The 21,909-nt window shown below is 38.2% G+C and overlaps 1 protein-coding gene across 5 annotated transcripts in view; it reads left to right on the top strand.

Annotated features, from left to right (window-relative positions):
* The window catches only part of SEMA6A (semaphorin 6A), a 283,298-nt gene that overhangs the window by 178,400 nt on the left and 82,989 nt on the right, over positions 1 to 21,909 (top strand). For 2 of the 5 annotated variants that reach the window (XM_040343913.1, XM_040343886.1), the window contains exons 16-19: positions 4,468 to 4,526; positions 4,840 to 4,860; positions 5,017 to 5,064; positions 13,461 to 13,601. In XM_040343913.1, the coding sequence (XP_040199847.1) occupies positions 4,468 to 4,526; positions 4,840 to 4,860; positions 5,017 to 5,064; positions 13,461 to 13,601 (269 nt within the window). The remainder of the gene's footprint in view (positions 1 to 4,467; positions 4,527 to 4,839; positions 4,861 to 5,016; positions 5,065 to 13,460; positions 13,602 to 21,909) is intronic. The other 3 variants (XM_040343921.1, XM_040343904.1, XM_040343895.1) reach the window with 2 other exon arrangements.

Below are 21,909 nucleotides of genomic sequence, written 5' to 3'. Positions count from 1 at the left end.
TTGTGAGTGCACTAATTAATACATTTCCAGGCTGGGGGATCGCTCAAAGTCTTATAACTTGTCTAGGACACATCTGTCTACTCCATGGTGTGTTGAAGAGTGTTTACAGCGCTGGGAATCTGGGATCACACACTGTGTATAATGTGGATGAAGACACTAGTATAAATGGGACTATGATTAAGGAACTATATGGACATTTTCCGCTTGCTTTTTTGCTTGTCCGTATACACCATTATTTCATTTTTCTTGTCATTTGGATTTTGTGCATATCTGTGATAACAAAAACACAAGGGTAAAGTTGGCGGTATAGAAATACGTTTATTTATAACTTTTCAGCAGCGCAACACATTATAACATACTATTGCTTTGATTGGTGTGTGTGAACATGCACTAAGCTGAATGCAGCAGCTGGAGATATAAGATTGAGGGTTGCACGTTTAATTCTGTGGCAGCGCATACATGGTTTGGCTTATAAAATACAAAGCTATGTTGATGGGGGCAGTTGGTGCATTTTTGGTCATTACAATATAGTGTATTGATATATTTAGTAGGAAGGCCATAAGGAATGCCTGGACTTCACAAGAAAATCATGGCTTCTGGACAGCCCAATCCTAGAGCACAGGAGCTTATTTTTTATGTTGTGAGAAGCAGTATTCTAGGTATAGGGAAGATATCCTCTGTGCTATCCTTAAGGTGTAGGACAGTAGGTAAGAAGGACCCCCTTCATGGGTGGCTGGGGGTGACAGGTTCAGTTGGTTCTGCTTTAAAGGTATCTAAGGACTGTCCCACAAGGATGAGACCTCCAAGTCTAGCAATATGGTTACATTTAATGAAGGTGCAACATATTGCTACACTTGGAGGCGCCTCTCTTCTCTTTTATACCCTGTAGCTCCTGCTGGATTTTACTTCTAATCCCCTTGTGAAGGCTTCCATGTGTGGATTGACATTTTATGGTTGCACAACTTATCACATATATAATCTTTTTATATGGACTATAAACTCAGGGACTTATGAATAAATGGTTGCTGAACGAATCATTTGAGTTTCCATTATTTTTTATGGGGTAATTCGCTTTGATATACAAGTGCTTTGGATTACAAGCATGTTTCCGGAACGAATTATGCTCACAATCCATGGTTTTACTGTAACTACTATAAGGATGTAATCACAGGTACAATAGCAGCTGCAACCCTTGCAGTCCCTATTCGAATAAAAAATTCTGGCAAGGACATCTAGAAACTGAAAGCAGCTGTGAGGACCAAAATGACTGCACCGCTTACATCATAAACCACTGAGGGCTTAATGACTTCCAGGGGTAAACCATTATTTAGGTTTGGGTTTGTTTTGATGCTCAGCATTGTAGTAAGCCATAACCACCATCCCATGCCTTTGTGTTGTATACAACTGGAGATTGTTTACTGAAAACGAAAATAGGAAGGCGATTTGTCCACCATTAGCCATCTTCATATTGTTTTCATTAAAGCGGGGGTTCACCCTATCGACGGGAAAAAAATTTTTTTTTTTCCTTTTACCTTTAAATCAGGCATTGTAGCGCGAGCTACAGTATGCCTGTCCCGAATTTTTTCCCCCCATACTCACCTTGTAGTCGTCCATCGAAGATACCGGGGAATGGGCGTGCCTCTGGAGACGGAGGATGATTGACGGCCGGCTCTGGCGCGTCAAGCTTCTCCGGAAATAGCCGAAATAGGCTTGGTCTTCACGACGCGTGCGCATAGCCTGTGCGCACGCGCCGTGAAGAGCCGAGACCTACTCCGGCTGTCTTCGGGGAGAGTGACGTGCCAGGGCCGGCCGTCAATCATCCTCCCTCTCCATAGGCACGCCCATTCCCCGCGGGAGCCGGAATCTACGATGGACGACTACGAGGTGAGTACGGGGTTAAAAAAATCGGGACAGGCATACTGTAGCTCGCGCTACAATGCCTGTCTCGATGGTAACATCAAGTACGAGAGGGTGAACTACCGCTTTAAGAAGGCTGAATTGAAAGCAAAAGTTGCTGTGCAGAAGGCTGACATGTGACTAATGTATTGTGGGGCCATTCTAAAAATACACATCCATCTAAGCAACATTCCAGGCTGCAGCTGACAGGAGGAAATGATCTCCATAGACACAACACTTTTTGCACAAGAGACTGTTTGGGTGACACATGGTGTTTTGTTCTACATTGCCAAGCATAGTTTGTTGTGTTGTTGACTGTTAAGGTTCCTGTTATAGATTATGAACAAGCTTTTGTTAGTCTGTTTAGGAATCGGGAAGTTTTTGTTCGAAAGACAGAATAGACTTTAAAGTGGAGGTTCACCCTATAAAAAATTTCTAACACTACATCCAGCCCAGTTCTGCAAATAAAATGACACTGCGCAGGTGCCGAATAGAGCTGAGCCGACCCGAGCTTCTTTCGGGAAGTTGTGACGCGCTGTGTGCGCCGTCGTTTAGCATGTCAATCAATTGGCATGTCAATAGGAACGCCCACTCCCGCGGGATTCCCTACCCGGAAGCCGCGGTGAATTCTAAGGCTAAACGCTATCTACGAAAAAAAAAAAAAAAAAGGCCAGTGTCATTTTATTTGCAGAACTGGGCTGGATGTAGTGTTAGAAATTTTTTATAGGGTGAACCTCCCCTTTAACCACTTGCTTACTGGGCACATAAACCCCCTTCGTGCCCAGGCGAAATTTCAGCTTCCGGCACTGCGTCGCTCCCAAACTAAATTGACGTCCTTTTTTCCCCACAAATAGAGCTTTCTTTTGGTGGTATTTGATCACCTCTGCGGTTTTTATTTTTTGCGCTATAAACAAAAAAAGAGCGACAATTTAAAAAATATATATATATTTTTTACTTGTTGCTATAATAAATATCCCAATTTTTTTTTAAAATTTTTTTTTTCTCAGTTAAGGCCGATACGTATTTTTCGACGTATTTTTGTAAAAAAAAAAAAAAAAAAATCATAATTCTGTTCCCCATTTTGTAGGCGCTATAACTTTTGCGCAAACCAGTCGATTATTGCGATATTTTTTTTTTTTTTTACAAAAATACGATCGCAATAATCGACTGGTTTGCGCAAAAGTTATAGCGCCTACAAAATGGGGAACAGAATTATGATTTTTTTTTTTTTTTTACTAGTAATGGCGGCGATCTTGCGATTTTTATTGAGACTGCGTTATTGCAGCAGACGTATCGGACACTTTTGACACAAATTTGGGACCATTCACATTTATACAGCGATCAGTGCTATAAAAATGCACTAATTACTGTATAAATGTGACTGGCAGGGAAGGGGTTAACACTAGGGGGTGAGGAAGGGGTTAAATGTGTATCCTGGGTGTGTTCTAACTGTGTGGGGGGAGGGGGGTGACTGGGGGAGGTGACCGATGCTGTGTCCCTATGTACAAGGGACACAGATCGGTCTCCTCTCCTCTGACAGCACGTGGAGCTCTGTGTTTACACACAGAGCTCCACATCCCTGCTGTCACCTGCCATGTCACCGACGATCGCATGTACCCGGCGGACATCGCGGCCGCCAGGTACACGCATCGGCTCTTCGGCGATGCGCCGGGACAGTGGTTACCCGCCGCGCGCCCCCCAGTAGTGCGCGCGGTTAATGCACATAAAAGGACTCGGCACTTGAGAGCCGCGCTGTGGACGTCTTTTGTCTATAGCGCGGATCTCAAGTGGTTAAGAAGGTTTTGTATTTTGGCATTGTTTTGTTATACCTGTTCTCTGTTGGCCAACATTTAGGGAATTATTAGGCATAATCTGAACCAGGTTTGGCAAAATGTAATGGAACAAAGTGCTGCCAACAATCTAGAGAAGCCAAATTAAGTTTATCATCAACCTGACTTTGGTAAAGTGAAGCATAAATGGTTGCAGAAACAGCGGTTCCTGTCCTTTTTGCGCTTCATCGCTGCCTTTTGGCCTTTTTTATTGAATATAACTAATAAGTTAATCGCCTCAATTTTACAAGAAATTTGCCTATCATGGTCAAGGCTGCCATGCCAAGCCATGCAACAATTTTGTAACCAGACTAAAGTGAATATTTTGACACCTAACTGGTAAAATAAAAAAAAATTGTATGGGGCAAAGCTGCAATTTGGTTGACTGCTTAAGATTTTTAATTTCCTTTAATAAATAATAGTCTTAATCGAAGTCATAACTTTGTGTGTTACTGAACATATGTAACAACAAAAGTGTCCCAACACGGTTATTGCAGGACATAAAACGTTTATTGCTTTTTTAACAGTAGTACCTATCCCGCTGTCCATATATTTTGAATTAGATTCACCTAAAATTACTAGGCCTGCAGACGTTTTTTTTTTTTTTTTCTTTTTTTTGTCTTCATTCTTGGCTTGCAGTTTTTGCCCAAATACAACACACAGAACTTTGATGTTTTTTTCACCAGCTGCATGTAGGCTGAACTCCAGGTTGCTAATCCAGTGTTTCTTTTCCTCTTCACAGAGCACCATTTGAGCAAGACGTGGAGCATGGCAATACAGACGGCCTAGGCGACTGCCAAAGTAAGCAAAGAATCAGCCTGCTGTTTACTTTGGGTGAAATAAGCCCTTTAAATCCCCAGTGTCAACATACCTGCAGCAATAATAGTAGACACTTTACAGTAACAGGCTGAAAGAATTCTATCATTGTGAATCGGACATGAAAAGGAACCTCTGTGTTTGCCTAAGGGGAAATGTAAAATGCATTTATAGTGTTGATCTTGATGTGGTAAAAATCACAGGAGGAATAGGTGGACCGTCAGGAAGGTGTTTTATTTCATAAAGCGCAGCTTGGATGGAGGAAGCTCAAGTAACCTTTTCTCTTCTCTTTTTCCAGATTCTTTTGTGGCATTAAATGGTAAGAAAAAATATAAGCTCCTCCATACTTTTTTACTAGGTTTAAGTTCTGTATGTATTCTTTCTTCTTCTTTTTTTTTTTTTTTTTTTTTTTTTATAAATCTCCCACTTGCATCTGCACCAGTTACAAGTATCACCCTCAACTATTTTCCTATAGAGTTTTCAACTACACCACCTGATCCGGAATTATTTTACACAGTGTATGGTCAGTTGTACATGTTTTGTTGACCGTTTTGTAGCTGTTCTTTACATTTTTAGATATCTCTTTCAACATCTTTAGTTGCGGTTCTAAATTTTCCAAACTTGCCATTGTAAAATAAACAGTACACTAACCTGAATAGAGTGGAAAATCTTTTTATTTTTTATTTTATTTTTTTGCTTTTATTTCTATTCAGTCCCAACTGGGAGCATTTGCCCCCTCCTCCTGTCTTAGTGACCCCCTATCGCCAGGACAAATGAAATCGCCCACATTGAGAAGCGACATAGTATTACAACTCCATGGAAGTTCTCTTTTTTTTTTTTTTTTTTTTTTTTTTTCACCCTACTCCTGGTTTATTGGGAGGCAGGAAGTTAAGAGAATTCTCCACCAAAACCAGTAAAAACATAACAGAGTTTATAACACTTGCGCACACTATCCACATTTTTTTTTTTAAGTTTTAACTTAAGTTCCAATTGAATTGGCTTTAATGCATCCAAATCATTCAGACTAGTGTGGTAACAGTAAAATAGTAGTAATATAATATTAGCACTGTTAAATGCAATATACATAAAAGACAGATTTTCAAAACATAATGGGCTTGATTTAACAGTCTGAGGAGATAACAGTCTGGGTTGCCTAATGCCCAATCAAACTCAGATTTGTAATAAGAGAATAAGAGTTGAAGATTTAAAATGTGAATCTGATTGGTTCCTTAAAGCTGAGGTCCACCTGATTTTTTTTTTTTTAAAGCCAGCAGCTACAAATACTGCACTTTTAAAAATGGACACTTCTCTGTCCAGCTCGCCTGCGATGTCGGCAGCTTAGGTCGAGCAATCACTTGTCCCTCGGCTGCCCCCCACCGCCATCCTCGCTGAGGGAATTACGAAGTGAAGCTTTGCGGCTTCACTGCCCGGTTCCCTACTGCGCATGCGCGAGTAGCGTGTTGCGCGGTAGGGAACGCCCTGTGTTTCCCAGGAGACAGTGGGGGGGGGGGGCGTTGGGGTCAAATGCCTGTCTTAGACAGGTATCTGTAACCCCCCCCCCCCCCCACTGAAAGGTGCCAAATGTGACACCAGAGGGGGGGAGGGTTCTGAAAAGCGGAAGTTCCATTTTTGGGTGGAACTCCACTCTAAGGAATAATACAAGAAGGTCCCACCATCTGGCACAGTTACAATCATGGCAAATTCTAGGAAATATAGGAAAAACATCAGAATCTCTTCTTAAAACTTTATTTTATTAAAGAGATTGAGCACAAATATTAATGTGTTCAGCAGTAGTCTCTCATTTCATGGATAATGGAACATATGCGTAATGTCAAGTGATGCTGAGGGAGGGAAATATTTCTTTAAAAGTTGAAATGACTGTGGAAAGCAGATATCCAGAGAATAAGCTAATAAATTAATATCGCATTTATAATTCATACAGTTACTTTAATGGAAAAATGTTTTGTTTAAGGCTTTCCAGATTGCTTTCCTGCCAGTATTTTCATAAAAATTAACTAAAGAAATGACATTTCTTCACCAGCGAACATGTAGGTGGATAAATTACATGTCTAAATTTATACAGAACTTCTGTACATCTCAGACAGTTTTTGTATTGTTTCTGAGGGGTTTATTTTGGCATGTAAAGACATACTCTCTAATTAAATCCAGTTTGATATGCCTCATTAACCTGCATGCCTAATAGGCAGAACAGGCCTCCGGTCGTGCAAGGCCTAGTGTTCTGTCAAAGGCCTGTCTGGATTTATCAGGTCAGCATCAACATGAGACCACACACAGCTCTGTCCAGCTGTTAAATTCTTTTTATTTTACTAGAGGCAATTTTGGCGAATTGGAGCATTTCGTTTACACTTTTCTATTTACTATTGCTCACCTTTCACTTTTTGGTTTCTTTAGCTATTTTTAGCTAGTTTTAACACCGCTCATGACGTGGCAGTTATAGGCCTCAATGTAGAACATCTAGAATAGGTGAAATGTCATCAAATTTATTTAAACTTACTAACAGTATTCCAATGATTTCTTGTACCTGAAGTATTTAGATTTAAAAAAAAATGTCTACACAACTCAATGGAAATTCCACATTACATTTGTGATCATAGGAGATTCCAGGAAACCCATTTAAATGAATAGTTCATTAGTGTGCAAAAATCACATATACACGCAATTCCTCCATACTGGCAGTTTTATGAATGCAATAATTGCTAGCTGTGGTAAACAATGGGATCTAGTAATTGGCCTAATATTGTAGCTTGAAGACAAAACTCATTAGTGGACTGGCTCTCATCATGTTGGTAATGTAATCCTGAAGTTGACCATAATATATAGGATTTGTTGAGCAAGCATTTATTTTACACAAACCTTTGCAAAAGCTTCAAGCTACTTTTTAAGGCCCGTATTGACATGATTCCACACCAGCATAGGAATGTTAAACACATTTCTTAATGGTATTGGTTGCAGTCTCTAACCAGTAACCAAGCTTCAGTAAACTTCATAGCTGGAGGTATGAGTTAAAGGGGAGTTCCACCCACAATTTAACTTTTTAAATATAAATACCCTTGTAATACACAAGCTTAATGTAGTCTAGTAGAGTTAGTCTGTAAACTAAGGTCCGTTTTGTTAGGTTCTTAGAGCATTTAGTTAGTTTATAATCTAGAAATAGACCGTGGCCATCTTAAGTGTGGGCATCATGAAGACAGACTGTATGACTTCCAGGATTTCAGCCTAGCAGATCTCGCACATGCTCAGTGCTGCACAAGCGATGTAATAGGTTTCAGTCAGGTTTCCATAGCAACGGGAGTGTCAGAGGAAGTTGCCGCCCCTTCTCTATGCAAATAGGCTATTTGCAAGGACTACTGGGATACATGATGCCTATCCCAGAAACCCTTGCGAATAGCCTTGTGACTTAAAATCCTAGGCTAATAAGGAGGAGGAAGTAATGAAGGACTACAAAATAAAGGTATTTGCAAGCAACAAAATAAATAAAAATTGTCCATTCTGAACACTATGAGATTAAGGCATGCAGCACAGACCAACATAAAAAAATGGGTGGAACTCCACTTTAAGGGCGCTTTATGAAAGTTTGTTGAATTTTTTTTTTTATAGAGAGGTATCTAAAGCATTGGTTTGCTAAATTAACAGAAAACAATGACTAACTTTAGTAAATAAAATAATCCAACCTAATGCAAAATTGTGTAATATTTTTTTACTTGACATGTTGGGTGTCCAAATGGATCATGGCTTCATTGTATTTAAGTGAATATTCTTTACTACTACAGTAAATCGCCTCTACTGCTTTTCACATGAAAAAGCGTGGTTGTTGGATCATAGGTTTGCAATCCAAGCAAAGATCCATTTGTTTGGTCCATTTGCCTAAAGACTAGGTCACTGGTCTATTTTGACACCCATTCACAAGACATTAAATATTGAGGGACATAAGTCCCTACCAAGGAGCTTTAGCTAAATAAAGATACTTCATTTTAAAAGAATATCCCATTAAGCAACATCAGCTTTTTCTCTTCACTAAAACAATGTTGTCTGCCTACAGTTGCATCAAGTGAAATACCCAGAAATCAATGCTAAATTGATCACCAAATTCTTTAAATATGCATTATATTATAGATATTTATCATTGTGCAAGAAGTACCCCACTTCTGGTGATTACGGTTATATAGGCTACTTAAAACCATAGCAGACAGAATCTAGAGCAGCTTTGTAAAGTAACCAATCATTCCTCAAGCCTCAGCTTGTTCAGTTAAGCTTTCAAAATTAAAGCTAAACGCTGATTGGATGCCATACACAATTGCTTCATATTCAGTTTGCTCCAGCCTTGGTAAATTCCCCTCTCTGTGTATTATATTATCATAGGGAATGCTATATTTCATTTATAGTATGGGCAGAATTAATGATGTGTCCTTTTTAAAAAGTAATGTTCTTAGCCAAGTGTAGGCTTTGGTAAATCTGTAACGGTTTCAGGGAGACAGATGCAACCTAGTACTACTTGGGTTATCCTTAAATGACCAGAACATATTCTGCATCAAGCTGTATGGCATTTTTTTCCTCTGTTTCTAATACAATGATCTCTTAGACTCAAGCAGCCCTGTTTACTTTGCACTCAGTCCCCTGGGAGAAGAGGCTTTGTTGATGGAAGGAAGGGTGTCGCTTTGTTACCTGCATACATATAGAACACAAAAGGGTCAAACAGTAGTGCAGTTGTCTTAAATACACATTGCCTCTTTGTATCAAGATTACAATTTTATTGACTCTTCATGGAACATCAGTGACAGATGCCTGAAAGTACAATGCTACAATGGCCTTAGCAAGAAAACACAGTACAAACAAACATTGTTTACTGTATTTAATGGTTTATTTGTTCATTTCAATATTTTCTATGGAGCTGTGTACCAAGCCTGCTCCACAGCGGAAGTATTGTAATACAGAACAGAATAAAGTAGCAATTATAATTTTATAGTTAAAAAGAGAAGCTATGTAGAAACGTCCTTGAATAGATTGTGGAACAATTTCAGTAGCACTTAAATGTATAATAATTTCAAGTATTTCGCTTATTAAACATTTGTAACATAAGGCATCACAAGTGCAGCCATACATACTAAAACGACTGCCTTCCAGGTCATGAGTATACACGTAGGTCATAAGGTAGATGTATCCATCTCCACGACAGTGATATGATTTGTCAAGCAAAATGCATTATCGTTTAATGTTTTACATTTTAAAATGGTTGTAAAAGCAGAAGGGTTTTTATCCTAATGCATTCTATGCATTAAGATAAACCTTCTGTGTGCATCAGCCCCCCTTGTATTTACCTGAGCCCTATCTCAATCCAGCGATGTTCATTGGCTGAGACAGCAGTGCAGCGCCATTGGCTCCTGCTGCTGTCAAAGTCAGTGAGCCAATGAAGAAAGGGGACAGGGCTGGGTCTCTGCTCCCTATCCAAATAGACTCTGGGATCTGTGGCTTGGTTTGGGTGCCCTCGTACCAAGCTACTTGCTGTGGGGGACTCAACAGAAGGGAAGGGCCAGGAGCATAGAAGAGGGACTGAGAAGAGGAGGCCCCTGGCTGCTCAGGACAGGCAAGTATGACATGTTTGTTACTTTAAAAAAAACAGACTTTAGTATCACTTTAAACAAAAATACAGCGGTAGTATTACCATTATACCTTCTAACATTCTTGTATGGGAAAAATCAAACATTTAAATTATATGTAAACCCTCACCTTCTAAAACAGCCCATTTAGTTTAAAATAGAAATGCAAGGCAAAACATTTGTGTATACATTATAAAAACATAAATACCCCTTTTTCTCTTTTTCTTTTTTTTATAAGTGGCTACATAATCTCTCTGTTCTCAGCTGCATTAGCAGCTCAGAGAGCTGGGGGAGGAGAAACAGCAGCACACTGATCTTCCCGATAAATGACTTGGGGGGGGGGGGGCACTTGTGAGCATGAGTCTGATCATTATAAAAGAGCAGGCTGAGTTCCCAGCACAACTAGAAAACTGACCATGCTGTGTCAGTTTTTGATAGGAAAGCAGGGGGGCTGGCAGAGACACCAGGGATTTCATACAAAGAGAACAGGATACTTTCTCATGCAAGTGCGTGCCCTTTTCCACTTTTTTGGTCTTGCTTTTGTCTTTCATGCACATTATTGAAAATTAGTTGGTGGACACCAGCACATAGTTAAAGTGCAAATCTACCTGAACTCTTTCTAGTTTTGGGTACACTGTGGAAGGATTAAAACCCTAGTCAAGGTCATTGCTGCCTTGGTTCTGTTATGCCCCGTACACACAGCCGGACTTTCCGAGAAAAAGTCAGACAGGCTTTTTTTTCTCGGAAAGTCCGGCCGTGTGGAGCCTCCATTGGACTTTTTTTTGTCAGAAGTCCGACAGACCTTGGATAGAGAACCTGTTCTCTATCTTTCCGTTGGACCTCCGACAGACTCACGGGGGACTTTATCATGATCAAAAGTCCAACCATGTGTACAAGGCATCAGAAAGATTAACTTTCCTCTTTTTGACCATTGTCCTTTGCATAGAAATGGGTATCTACAAGACCAGAACATAGAGAAATCTCCCAGCTGGGACACCTGTTCTGGTGACAACTGTTAAAAATGTAATGTTTCTATCACTTCTTATGTCTCGGAGATTAGAGAAAATCTAATTTTGAGGCCACAGACATGGGTTTAAAATCTTCCACATTCTATCATTTATTTAAAAAAAAATCCAATTTAAAAACAAAATAAACACTTTTGGTCATTAAACAGTACATTTACACAGATCTCAGAGGACATAACATTGGGCTCCAACAGAGGTTGCCCTTCTAAAAGGACAGTTGGACATTATTGTACTGTGGTCACTAGGAGTGTAGCCCACAAATACCCCCTGCACCTTTGGGCTCCATGCACACTGGCTTAAAAAAGTTGCTTCTACAGGATTTGTGTCCTGCCTGTAGAAGCAACTCAATGTTATCCTATGTGTCCATGTACATTAGGACATTTAGAGGCAGAAAAAAAAGCTTCTGATTCGCTTTTTCTGATTGGAGCTTGGAGGCAGAAAAAAACCCGTAAAACACTCCTAAACTTTGTACAAAAAATGCTCTATATGAGCGTTTTTTTACTCCCGCGAAAACAGGCTTTTTTTTTTTCTTTTTTACGCCCAGTGTGCATGGAGCCTTAACATTTAAAAAGGGCACTGTTGTGGTGCATACTATGATTAAAGTATTCTTTTTCAAGAGTAGAACCCTAGTTTTTCTAAAATGGTATTGAAAGAATATCTTTTTCTATAAATTACATTCTGGTTGGTTATTAGAGGTAACACCCACTATGTCTTCATTTGTTGGTATAATCATTCTCTACTAATTTGCACAAATTCAAAGCAACACGCACTGCATTATATTCCTAAATTACTCACACATTCTGTCAAGTAGACTTTATTTTTACTCTAATCCTCAATTATAGAACATGCTATAAAAATATGGTTCCTACACTATAATGACCTGATAAAAGCAAACTGCCAAATTTCCTGACAAAGGCTGTCAACAAATCAAAAGCTCCTCCAGAATAATGGGCAAATTACCAGTGTTGATTAGCAAGAAAAATAAATCATAGGCAACTCTGATAACCCATAAAAATGTGCAATTTTTACAGTTCTGAGCTTTTTTCTCTTACTTGGAGCCAATTAATAAAGATATCACTAGTGCTACGGACACCAACAGCTTACATCCATGGAATATGGCACTGTCAATTGTTGGTTCAATGAAGGTCCATGTTGGTATTCATTCCACATTTTTTAAATGCCATTACTTAAAATGGCAATAATTATCATGTCAAATGCTGAAAATAGTTAAAAGGAAGATATAGTATATTATCATCACTGTGTTACAGTTAATTTTTTATTTAATAGTCGCATGTAAAGCAGTGATGCCCAGCTACCTTGTTGGCTGCACTATAATGTGTCATGTGATCAAGAGCCTTGCATAATTGTAGGGGCCTTAGTAGCACAAATGCACATGCTCATCAAGAGTCATTAAAATGTATCTATGCAGTTCATAGTTAAAGCCAGGGTTTTCTTGTGCGCTCGTGGACAGTTTTGCTGTAACCTTATCGGGTATTGGCTTTCAACAGATCGTGGCAATCAAATAGTGCTTATTGCAATATATCATTGTGTAAAGGCTGTTGCTCTTAAAACTTTTAATGAATATGATAAAACACAACTATCTTAAAATATAACTATAGACTAAGCTTTCTTTTGTGTTGGATATTGCATGGAGGGTAAGAGCCTGTGTGAGGTTTTATTTTTTGTGACAAAGACCTCTTTTAAAGAAGAGTGACACTAAGACAAGAAGTGCCCTAGTGGGTATACAGAACGTAGTAAAAAAAATGGTTCCATTCTTCTCTTACTCCATTAAAATATTTTTTATTGTGAAAGTACCTCTGCTGGGAAATTTTCCTAATTTCTGGTCTCATTGATAATGCTGCCCAGATGCAGGATCTTGAGGGGTAATGACTGGTGCTACAGACACAGACAGACCTGAAAGAGGTTTTAACCCCTCTGTTGCTGGAGTTACTGTACAGACACACGCATATACGAACTTATGTGTCATAGGGGGTGGCATAAGACATTTCAAAAACCGGTTCTTGCACTACCAACCAGGTGTATGCATAGTAATCTTGAAAACATCATAAAAACATATTCTGTAGAGACTGCTGACGTTGACTGATGATAGAAAGTTTTATAGCTCTTCTCATAAAACTACAAGAGACTATTGAAATACAATCTCTGTATATGCATTTTTTGTAGCCCTATTGCCAAAGCACAAGGTAGTTGCACTGCATTGTGAATAAAATATACTGCTAACAATGTTTCTGCTAAAACTAAACCCTCAAATTTCTTAGATCCTAGCACAACCTCTCACTCCAGAAGACATGAGAGTTATGACAGGGGTACTGTTCTGGACTGGAAGGACAACTATGACTCTGCTGAGAGCACTGACCCCCACGTCGCTGACTCTTTCCATAACCATCAGGACAAAAAGGGTAAGGCCTTGGAAAATACATTTCTGATATACGATGAGAAGTCAAATGGGGAGGGAGGTGTGTTACATGGTGTGGGTGCTTTCAGCTGCAATATGATGAATGAACATAGGCTCTCAAACGAAAAGAAAAAAGTGATATATACTTTTTATTTTACTACATGCACAGCTTTTTCATTTCACTACCAGCACTTGGCAATTTTCCCCTTATCAGAACGAAGGAAATCTGGATGCTATTTGACTTGAGACTGTAAGACTATTGGACCAAAATTGTTTTGTGATGGTATACTAATTTAACACAGCCTCTTTGCTTTAACCTGTATAAGGAGATAATGACTACCGGTATAAGGAGATAATAACTACCAGTTTGTATTAACTGTTGTAAGCCTTTTGCCAACAGACTGCAACACATGTCACTTATTAACAGTATGTATTACCTCACAGAGGACAATTGGGGTGTGCATCGCCAATGTCCCTGTTTTATGCAATGAAAGAGTGACTTGAAGAATAATGACAGGCCTGTAACCCAGAATGATCGATTCTGTCTATGATCAGCAGCTCCCCGAACATAATGCTTAATATAGATGTTTTTGCCTGATTAAAGTACACTCACATTATAAACCCATGGAGAAAAGAGGAATGCCTTATGCATTGAGTAATTCAATCATCTGCAGTGAAAGGATAGAAAATTTGGAACAGATCTTCTTTATGATTTTTGACCTATTCATAAAGAAATGGCACATTGAACCAGCCCATTATCTCATCTGAATCATCCAAAGAACTAATTTTAACATTATCTTGATGCTTCTCTCCTGTCATTTGAGCAAATAATAGATATCACATTCTGCCTGACTGCTTCTCAGGGGTGGTAGAGAAAGACATGATTAATGAACGAGGTTCTGAACCACAAAACTGGCACATGGAATCATAAAAAGAAAAAAAAAATGTTTTAGTTATTTTGCTTTACACAGAAAGCATAGAACGAAGCATAGTCACTGAACTTTAAACTTCACAGGGGCTCACAAAATAATCGTTTACATTATAGCAGCACCCCTCGTAATTTGGTCCATATGCATTTTGAGTTATTTGCCGAATATATTTTTTCACATTCCAATTTTTAAATCTCCTAGTTGCATATTTGAAACTGCTGTGTGTGTTGGGTTTAATTTGTAGCATTGGTATTCCACTCAGTATTGACATTTGCATTCGGTGTCATATTGACAAAGCTGAAAGCATTGCACACATCATCATGTAACCAGTAATTATGTAAAAAGGCACAATGGTGGCAGAAGTTGCGCATGGGTGTTTTTTGTTTTTGTTTTGTTTTTTATCATTATCACATTTGTGTGCTTAATACTCCTTGTCTGTCTCTGTGCATTTTACACAGTAATGATATTAATCTTCAACAGAAAGACAATGAGTAACCTTGCTGTACAAAAAAAAAGAGAGAGAGCTTGATGTTTTTGTTATGGTTTTGTTTTTATTGTTTTTATTTTATTTATTTTTTTTGCACTTTTTCCAATGACTTTTAATTTTGTCAAACTACAAGTTTTGTTTTTTGACTTTTTGTTTTGCAAAGTGCTCTGTGGTGTTATTTAGTGTAGTTTACTTTGAAAGGTGTTTTCTTTCATTTTCCACACTGAGAGTAAATTCCTTTCTCCGTACTAATACTTAAATTCACTTTCTGCTTTGTTTGCAATGACACTAGTGGTTTGATGATGTCACATCCATATGTTAAGCATATGCTCAGGTACCTGGAATATTAAAGAAGTGGAAAAGTGGAAGGTGGCCCATGAAATCGCTTGGCTCATTGGGATGTGACATTTGTTCACCACTGCTTAATTGGCTATATATACTCTGGAGTTGCATTGCCCATGATTTTATATTTCCATGTAGATTAAAACACTTAAAACCTATTTGAATATACTATTGATTACTCTGTTTATGCGTCCCGACATGTTTTGACATTTCAATTAACTATAATTTTACTCTAAATAAAACATTTTGAATGCAGTTACAACTCCAGTGTATATATTTATTCCTGTGCGGTGTTTTTTTTTTCTACTGACTCTTGTGTGTTCTTTACCTTTTGCAAAATACACTAAACCTCATATCCTACACTAACCCTCTTCCCCTCTTCCTGCTACCATTGTACTTCGCCTCCCTCCTTGATTCCTTCCCTTAAAGTGACAATAACATCCAAAACTAAATAGGGTCTTCATGTGCATATTACATAATGCACACTTAGTCAACTATGCGTTAAAAGTGTCTACTTTGGTATAAATTCTAGGGCATAAAATTTGTGATGCCAGTATATGGCCTGGGTAACAGTGCATGCTTTTAATAGGGCTAGCAAATGCCTCTTTGGGCACACAAGATAATGTGACAATGTATTTAGTCTGATTATTTACTGTAGGTTCCCATATTAACTGACAACGTAGTAACACAACACTGCATCATCTCTTATTTAACAAACTGTAGTAAGACACTGCAAAGAGCAATGGTGATCTGTAACCCATAATGAACCAATCACAGGTCAGCATTTGACTGTGTTTTATTACTAAACCAATGAACGCTGCCTTGTATTTCTTCACTATCAGTTATTTCACACCACTAATTTTACCATGATAATAAAAGCCATATACAAAAACATCTATAGGATCATTGGAATCTTTGAGCTACCACTGCATTCTTCATAGTGTAAAATAAAAGAAACCTGTGTATACACTGTTTCAGTGCCAGAAATACATATTCAAATATATATATATATATATATATATATATATATATATATATATATATATATATATATATATATATATATATATATATATATATATATATATATATATTATTAGAGAGATGGACTATAGATAGAGATAAATAAAATGTTATATATATTACTAGCAATGGAAAATTATGCCTTTAAATGTGACTAAAGTGGACACTTTTACAGATAATGACTAGGTATGTATGCCCCGGTTTATTCTAAGGTGTTACTGTTCTTTTAAATAAAAAGGAAAATGACCAAATCTCTTTGAGACATATTCCAAGGCTTTACTCTGTCAGTAATAGCAAAATGCCTGTGTATATGTTTTAGGTATACTAACAGAACCTGTAGATGTCAATAGCTGCTGTTTGAATGTAGTTGGAGAAAATGAACTAATTTTCTTCATTCATTAGGCTGCATTTCCCATGACCTTTCCCTATTGGTCCTCGTCTGGTTTTCTCTTCTCCTTGCACCTTTTTCTAATTGTTTATAACATAGAGGTAAATGCTGCCAACTTTGCTGTTTTATCTTGATGTCTCCAAACGTCTGGAGCCTTCCCAGCCTTCTTAATGAGCTTGAAAAAATTGTGGCAGTGTTGAGCTACTGGAGGTTCAGTTTATTCCTTGCTCTGCTTAGTTAATAGGAGTATTGTCTTATTGAATGCACGTGTGAACCCCAGGTTTGTTTTGAACAATTCACCTTTTGTCTTTCTGCTTCTCTCCTAATATTTGGTAATTGAAAATGATTGTGGAGGCTTTTCATTTTGGCTTACATTTGACAAACCATGATTAATGGTGTTTTTTAAGTGAAAATGGGATTTAACCTTTTTGCCTCTGAGAAAATGTAGACAAACCATCCAGAATGTATGCAATCACCCCTTGTTGTCACATATATGTCTCACAGTACAAGGTGCTCAGGATTTATTTTTACAATTGGCAAATTTTGTATTTTCCTTTCATAATATATAATAGGGATGCACTTATTTTTTTTTTTTTTCACCACAACGTACTTTTTTCATAAGTGTTTTAGAAATAATAAAGGTAGATTTTAAATGACAGTCAAGCTTTGGGGACACCAAAATACATCTTGTTCAAGAAGGCATCTTGCTGCTTGAGTTATATATTGTATAGTTAGTATATTACGGTCTTTATATTACATTTTATATGTGTTTTTTGGACCAAGCCATTGCCATGAAAAAGCTTGATCACATTGCATACTTTTTACAAATCGATAATATTTTCCAAAAGTTGAATGTAAAATCAGTCATAGTAATTTTTGTCCACGTGCTTTTTCATAATTGTATCATATTGATAGAAGTGATTTTACTGAAGTAGTGACTGTTCATCTAGGAAAGTGAATCAATAAGGCAAACCTGTGTTCACAAAGATCACATGGTGTCAGTGACTCAAACACTTCCACTCTAAGATCTCTGCAACAAAAGGGCTAATCAGCCTATGGTCCAAATTAAGAGACTAAAGCTTCCTATACTGTGTTAGGTTGTTTATGTATATATGTAACACATATTTTGTAAAAAAAATAAGTTTTTCTTACATCAACACAAACTAGGTGGATGGAGGAATCCCTTCACCTGCTGGGACATTTTATTCTGACAGTGCAACCCACCAATCTATTGCTGCAACTGATTGGCTGTAGCTTCTAATCAATTAAAAATTTCTAACATGTCCCTTCAACAGAAGTTGATCAAATGATTAGCTTCTGTTGAGCGAGGATGGCCACTCACTGATCTAAATACTTTCTGGTCCCTGCTGCAGGGGAAATCCCACATAGCTGGTCAAATTTCAAAAGTGACAGTTGCTGCAGGGGAGAATAACTCCCAAAAGCTGTCAATGGGAGAGCCTTTTAGTGGTGGGGATAAGATTTGCACCTTGATAAATGTTAATCCTAAATATGGGCGTAACATGCAACGTGGTCCAAAAGGTATATTTACTTTAAGAACTAGGACTGTCTGCGATAATGTGTTATGAGGAATCTGAAATGTAGGAAATCAGTCTCCAATAGTCCCAGTCAAGAATGCATTTAGTTTTTAGTGTACATAATGCCTGGTACATACTATCAGTTTTTTTTTTTTCATTTAAACCAGCAGATTGAACAAGAAAAAAACCCAGAGGAACTATCCAATGTTGGTACTGTGATCTCCCCGCTGAGCTGTTGTGTTCTGACAGGGGGACTGCTCCCCCACCAGAATACACCAGTCAGCGCTGATCAGATGCCAAATGGATGCTGGTTTGTTCAGCATGCCCGTTCAGCTGGCTTCTGTTGGATCGGCTGGTGTAAAAACAGGCTGAATGTAAAGCTCAGTCAAGAAATGTATGGGATAGCTTGCAGAGCCTACTGCTTCAATGTATGGCTGGCTGATGTGTACTGGCTCTAAAACTCTGCCACTGTAGCAAATCTGATACTGTAGGGAGGGTATTAAAATCATATTTGAAAATTATAATTGACCATTTCTCTTGTTCTCGTGTATCTGTTCATGTTTAAGGCATACATTACTCCAAATGAAAAATTATCAAAGTTTGCTCAATAACATATTACAAGCACAAATCCCCTCCCAGACCACACACCATCGATGTGAGCCACTAGCAAAAAAATAAATAAAAAATCACAAACTGGCTTGGCTTCAATACATTAGTATACACCCCCCCCCCATGCATTTCCCCCATTTAGGGAATTAAGGTGAAATGTGCCAGTGGGATGTATTCTGTTGCATATGAGAGCCAGCTGAAGCCAGTTTGTGAATTTTTGTCAATGGTGGCTCACATGGTTGGTGTGCAGTTCCGTGGAGGATTGAGCATACAAGGCTGCGCTAGATGGGTTCTTAATGAAAGATTAGCACCCAACAGCAATGTCTTAACCAGCCGGGGATATACATAGGAGCACTGAGTGGTGCTTCCCCCTTTTCTTTGGTTTATATTAATATTACATGCATTTATATAGCAGTGGCAATTTAGGCAGTGCTTTATAAAAATAATATATTCACATCAGTCCCTGCGTTCAAGGAGCTTACAATCGAAAGCCCCTATACATACACATAGTAAGACCAATTTTAGGCTGGATTCACACCTATGCATTTTTTGTGCTTTTCCATTTTGCAAATTTGCACTACAGAACGTGTTCCATAGGGAACCATGTTAAATGGACTGTAGTGCAAGTCTGAAAAATGCAAAAAGCACAAAAAATGCATAGGTGTGAATTCAGCCTTAGACCGGAGCCAATCAACCTACTAGCATGTGTTTGGAGTATGGAAGGAAATACACATAAGCACATGGAGAATGTGCAAATTCCATGCAGGTAGTAGTGTCTTGGTTAGGATTCAATCCAATGAACCTAGTGCTGCAGAAGTGCTTACCACCAAGCCACTGTGCTACCATAAGCAGCTGGGTCTGTTAATTAATAAAATAGGATAATGAATGATATTTGCAAAGTTAACATTTCATTGTTCTGTATTACAAATTAAAGTGTCAGATTTGTCAGGATGGCACAGCTGGAGTGATGGCATCCAACTCCTGGCAGCAGAATATAAATCAGCGAGGAACCAGTATTGTATTTAATTGTCGACATTTCAGCTTAGTGGATGCACATTTTATATTTATATTTCCTAGCAGGGCTTTTAATGAAGACTCATTTGCAATAAAGATTTACTGAATGAAAAATGTTATACACACTGGTTGTATTAAACAATGGCCAATAATGTGACAACATGAAATCTGGTTAAATATGTTAAAGTAAACCTGTCACAAACCTGGACAATCAACTGAACTTATGATGAAAAAAAAAATGCATAAGCAGATGTTACCTTCAGTGAAGTCTGCTTGTCACACTAAGCAGTATCCAGAGAAACAAGGACCTGAAGTTTATGCAAATCTTTACTTCCCCTGTTTTTTTTCATTGTGTGCTCAGTTGGTGTTCCTAGGTTTGTGATAGGTTTACCGTAATACCTTTTATGCAAGTAGAATATTGACAGTAGTTTGGAAAACAAAAGAACCAACCCATGTCAAACTACGCTATTTGCAAATATTCAGAACTAATATAATCTTTACTATGTACTTTACTAAGTAGGACATTCCTTGGCTGGGGAAGTGGAAATGTCTTCAGGAAGAGGAAGTCTGTTTCCAGCTAGAAACTTGACAACACAGCTCAACATAACATTCTACAGATGTATCAGACAATTGTGATTGGAGAATTGCCTAAGCGTGCGCAAAAGCAATTTTTATCTGTTCTTTCCATATAAACATTGCATTTGGGTATACACAGCATCTATGGATGTGAGTTTTGACCTAAAGATAGGCAATCTACACTGGTAACCCTTTATTCAAAGAAATACAAAAAGTATGCACCCTTTGAAAGTTTTTTTTTTATGTTTCAATGATTTTTATTAGAGTTTTCAATCCAAACATATAACAATCTCTTCTTTTCATTGTACCGTATCAATACAACACTTTGGGATTGTAAAACTTCGGTCCCGTTCATAACATTAAGAATTATGAAAATAAGTGTGGGCTGGAGCCTATTAGTACAACAAGATAGCCTGTACTGGGCCATTATACCCATCCGATAACCTAAGCCCATCCGATTAACCTAAGCCACGACAGGTAGTCCGCCCATCCACAAGAGTCGCCTCCACCGGCTCAACTCTCCAGGTCGCGCAGGCCCTCATCTAGTTGGCATGAACTGACAACGATCATTCTTAAACATGCAAAAAAAAAATAGGAAGGAGAGTCAAACAGACCCATTCTTTTTAATTGTTAATAGAAGTATCATGCATTCATATATACATGCATATATAATGTGTTAATGCAATTTGATTGGGAACCGTGGCAACAATTGAGCGGGTGGCATGTATACGTGCATGTATATAAAGCCTTACATTTCAGTCATTCCATTTAATGCGTAGATCATATAGCTAAATCTTGAATATGTTCTGCATAATAATCATGTATTCAGTGTATTTTACCTTAAAATTATAATAGAGTTCTATTTTAAAATCTGATGAAACCAGCAATAGCATGAAATAACTCAAAGCAACCTCAATTTAACCTAATGGAGTAAGAATGAATGTGGTCGGTGGCCATTGGGCGTACCCACCCTTTGCCCTTTATCTGTACCAGTCAGCCATCAGAGTCCTCTGTCTTCCACAAAAAAAGTTTGTATGGCAGTAAAGCCTGCCTTAGATGATACGATTCTCTTTCCTGCTGTTGATAGGGGACAGAGCTATTGTGTTCTATGGGTTTGGTGAGGGGGTGGATGGGTCGTGGGGAGCGGTGTCCCTGCCAAGAGAAATCTGATTATTGCTGTTTTGTGTGTCGCCGCTGGCAATAATCGCATACGATAAATTACATGCTGGTTGGATCGACTTGGGTACAATCAACCTGCCCATACATGGTTTGAGTCTTGGCCAGTTCTTACAGAACCGGCTGAGTTTTAAACTGTCTATGGTTGGCTTAATCTAGTCCAGTTTTTTTCATGGTATACCTCTTAAATGGAATCAATTTCTGTTTTACCTGTAAGATAGTATTAGTTATAG

This window comes from Rana temporaria, chromosome 1, assembly GCF_905171775.1.
Source record: "Rana temporaria chromosome 1, aRanTem1.1, whole genome shotgun sequence".
Classification (NCBI taxonomy): Eukaryota; Metazoa; Chordata; class Amphibia; order Anura; family Ranidae; genus Rana; species Rana temporaria.
The sequence above is the reverse complement of the archived record's forward strand: the minus strand, read 5'-3'. Positions and strand labels throughout refer to the sequence as shown.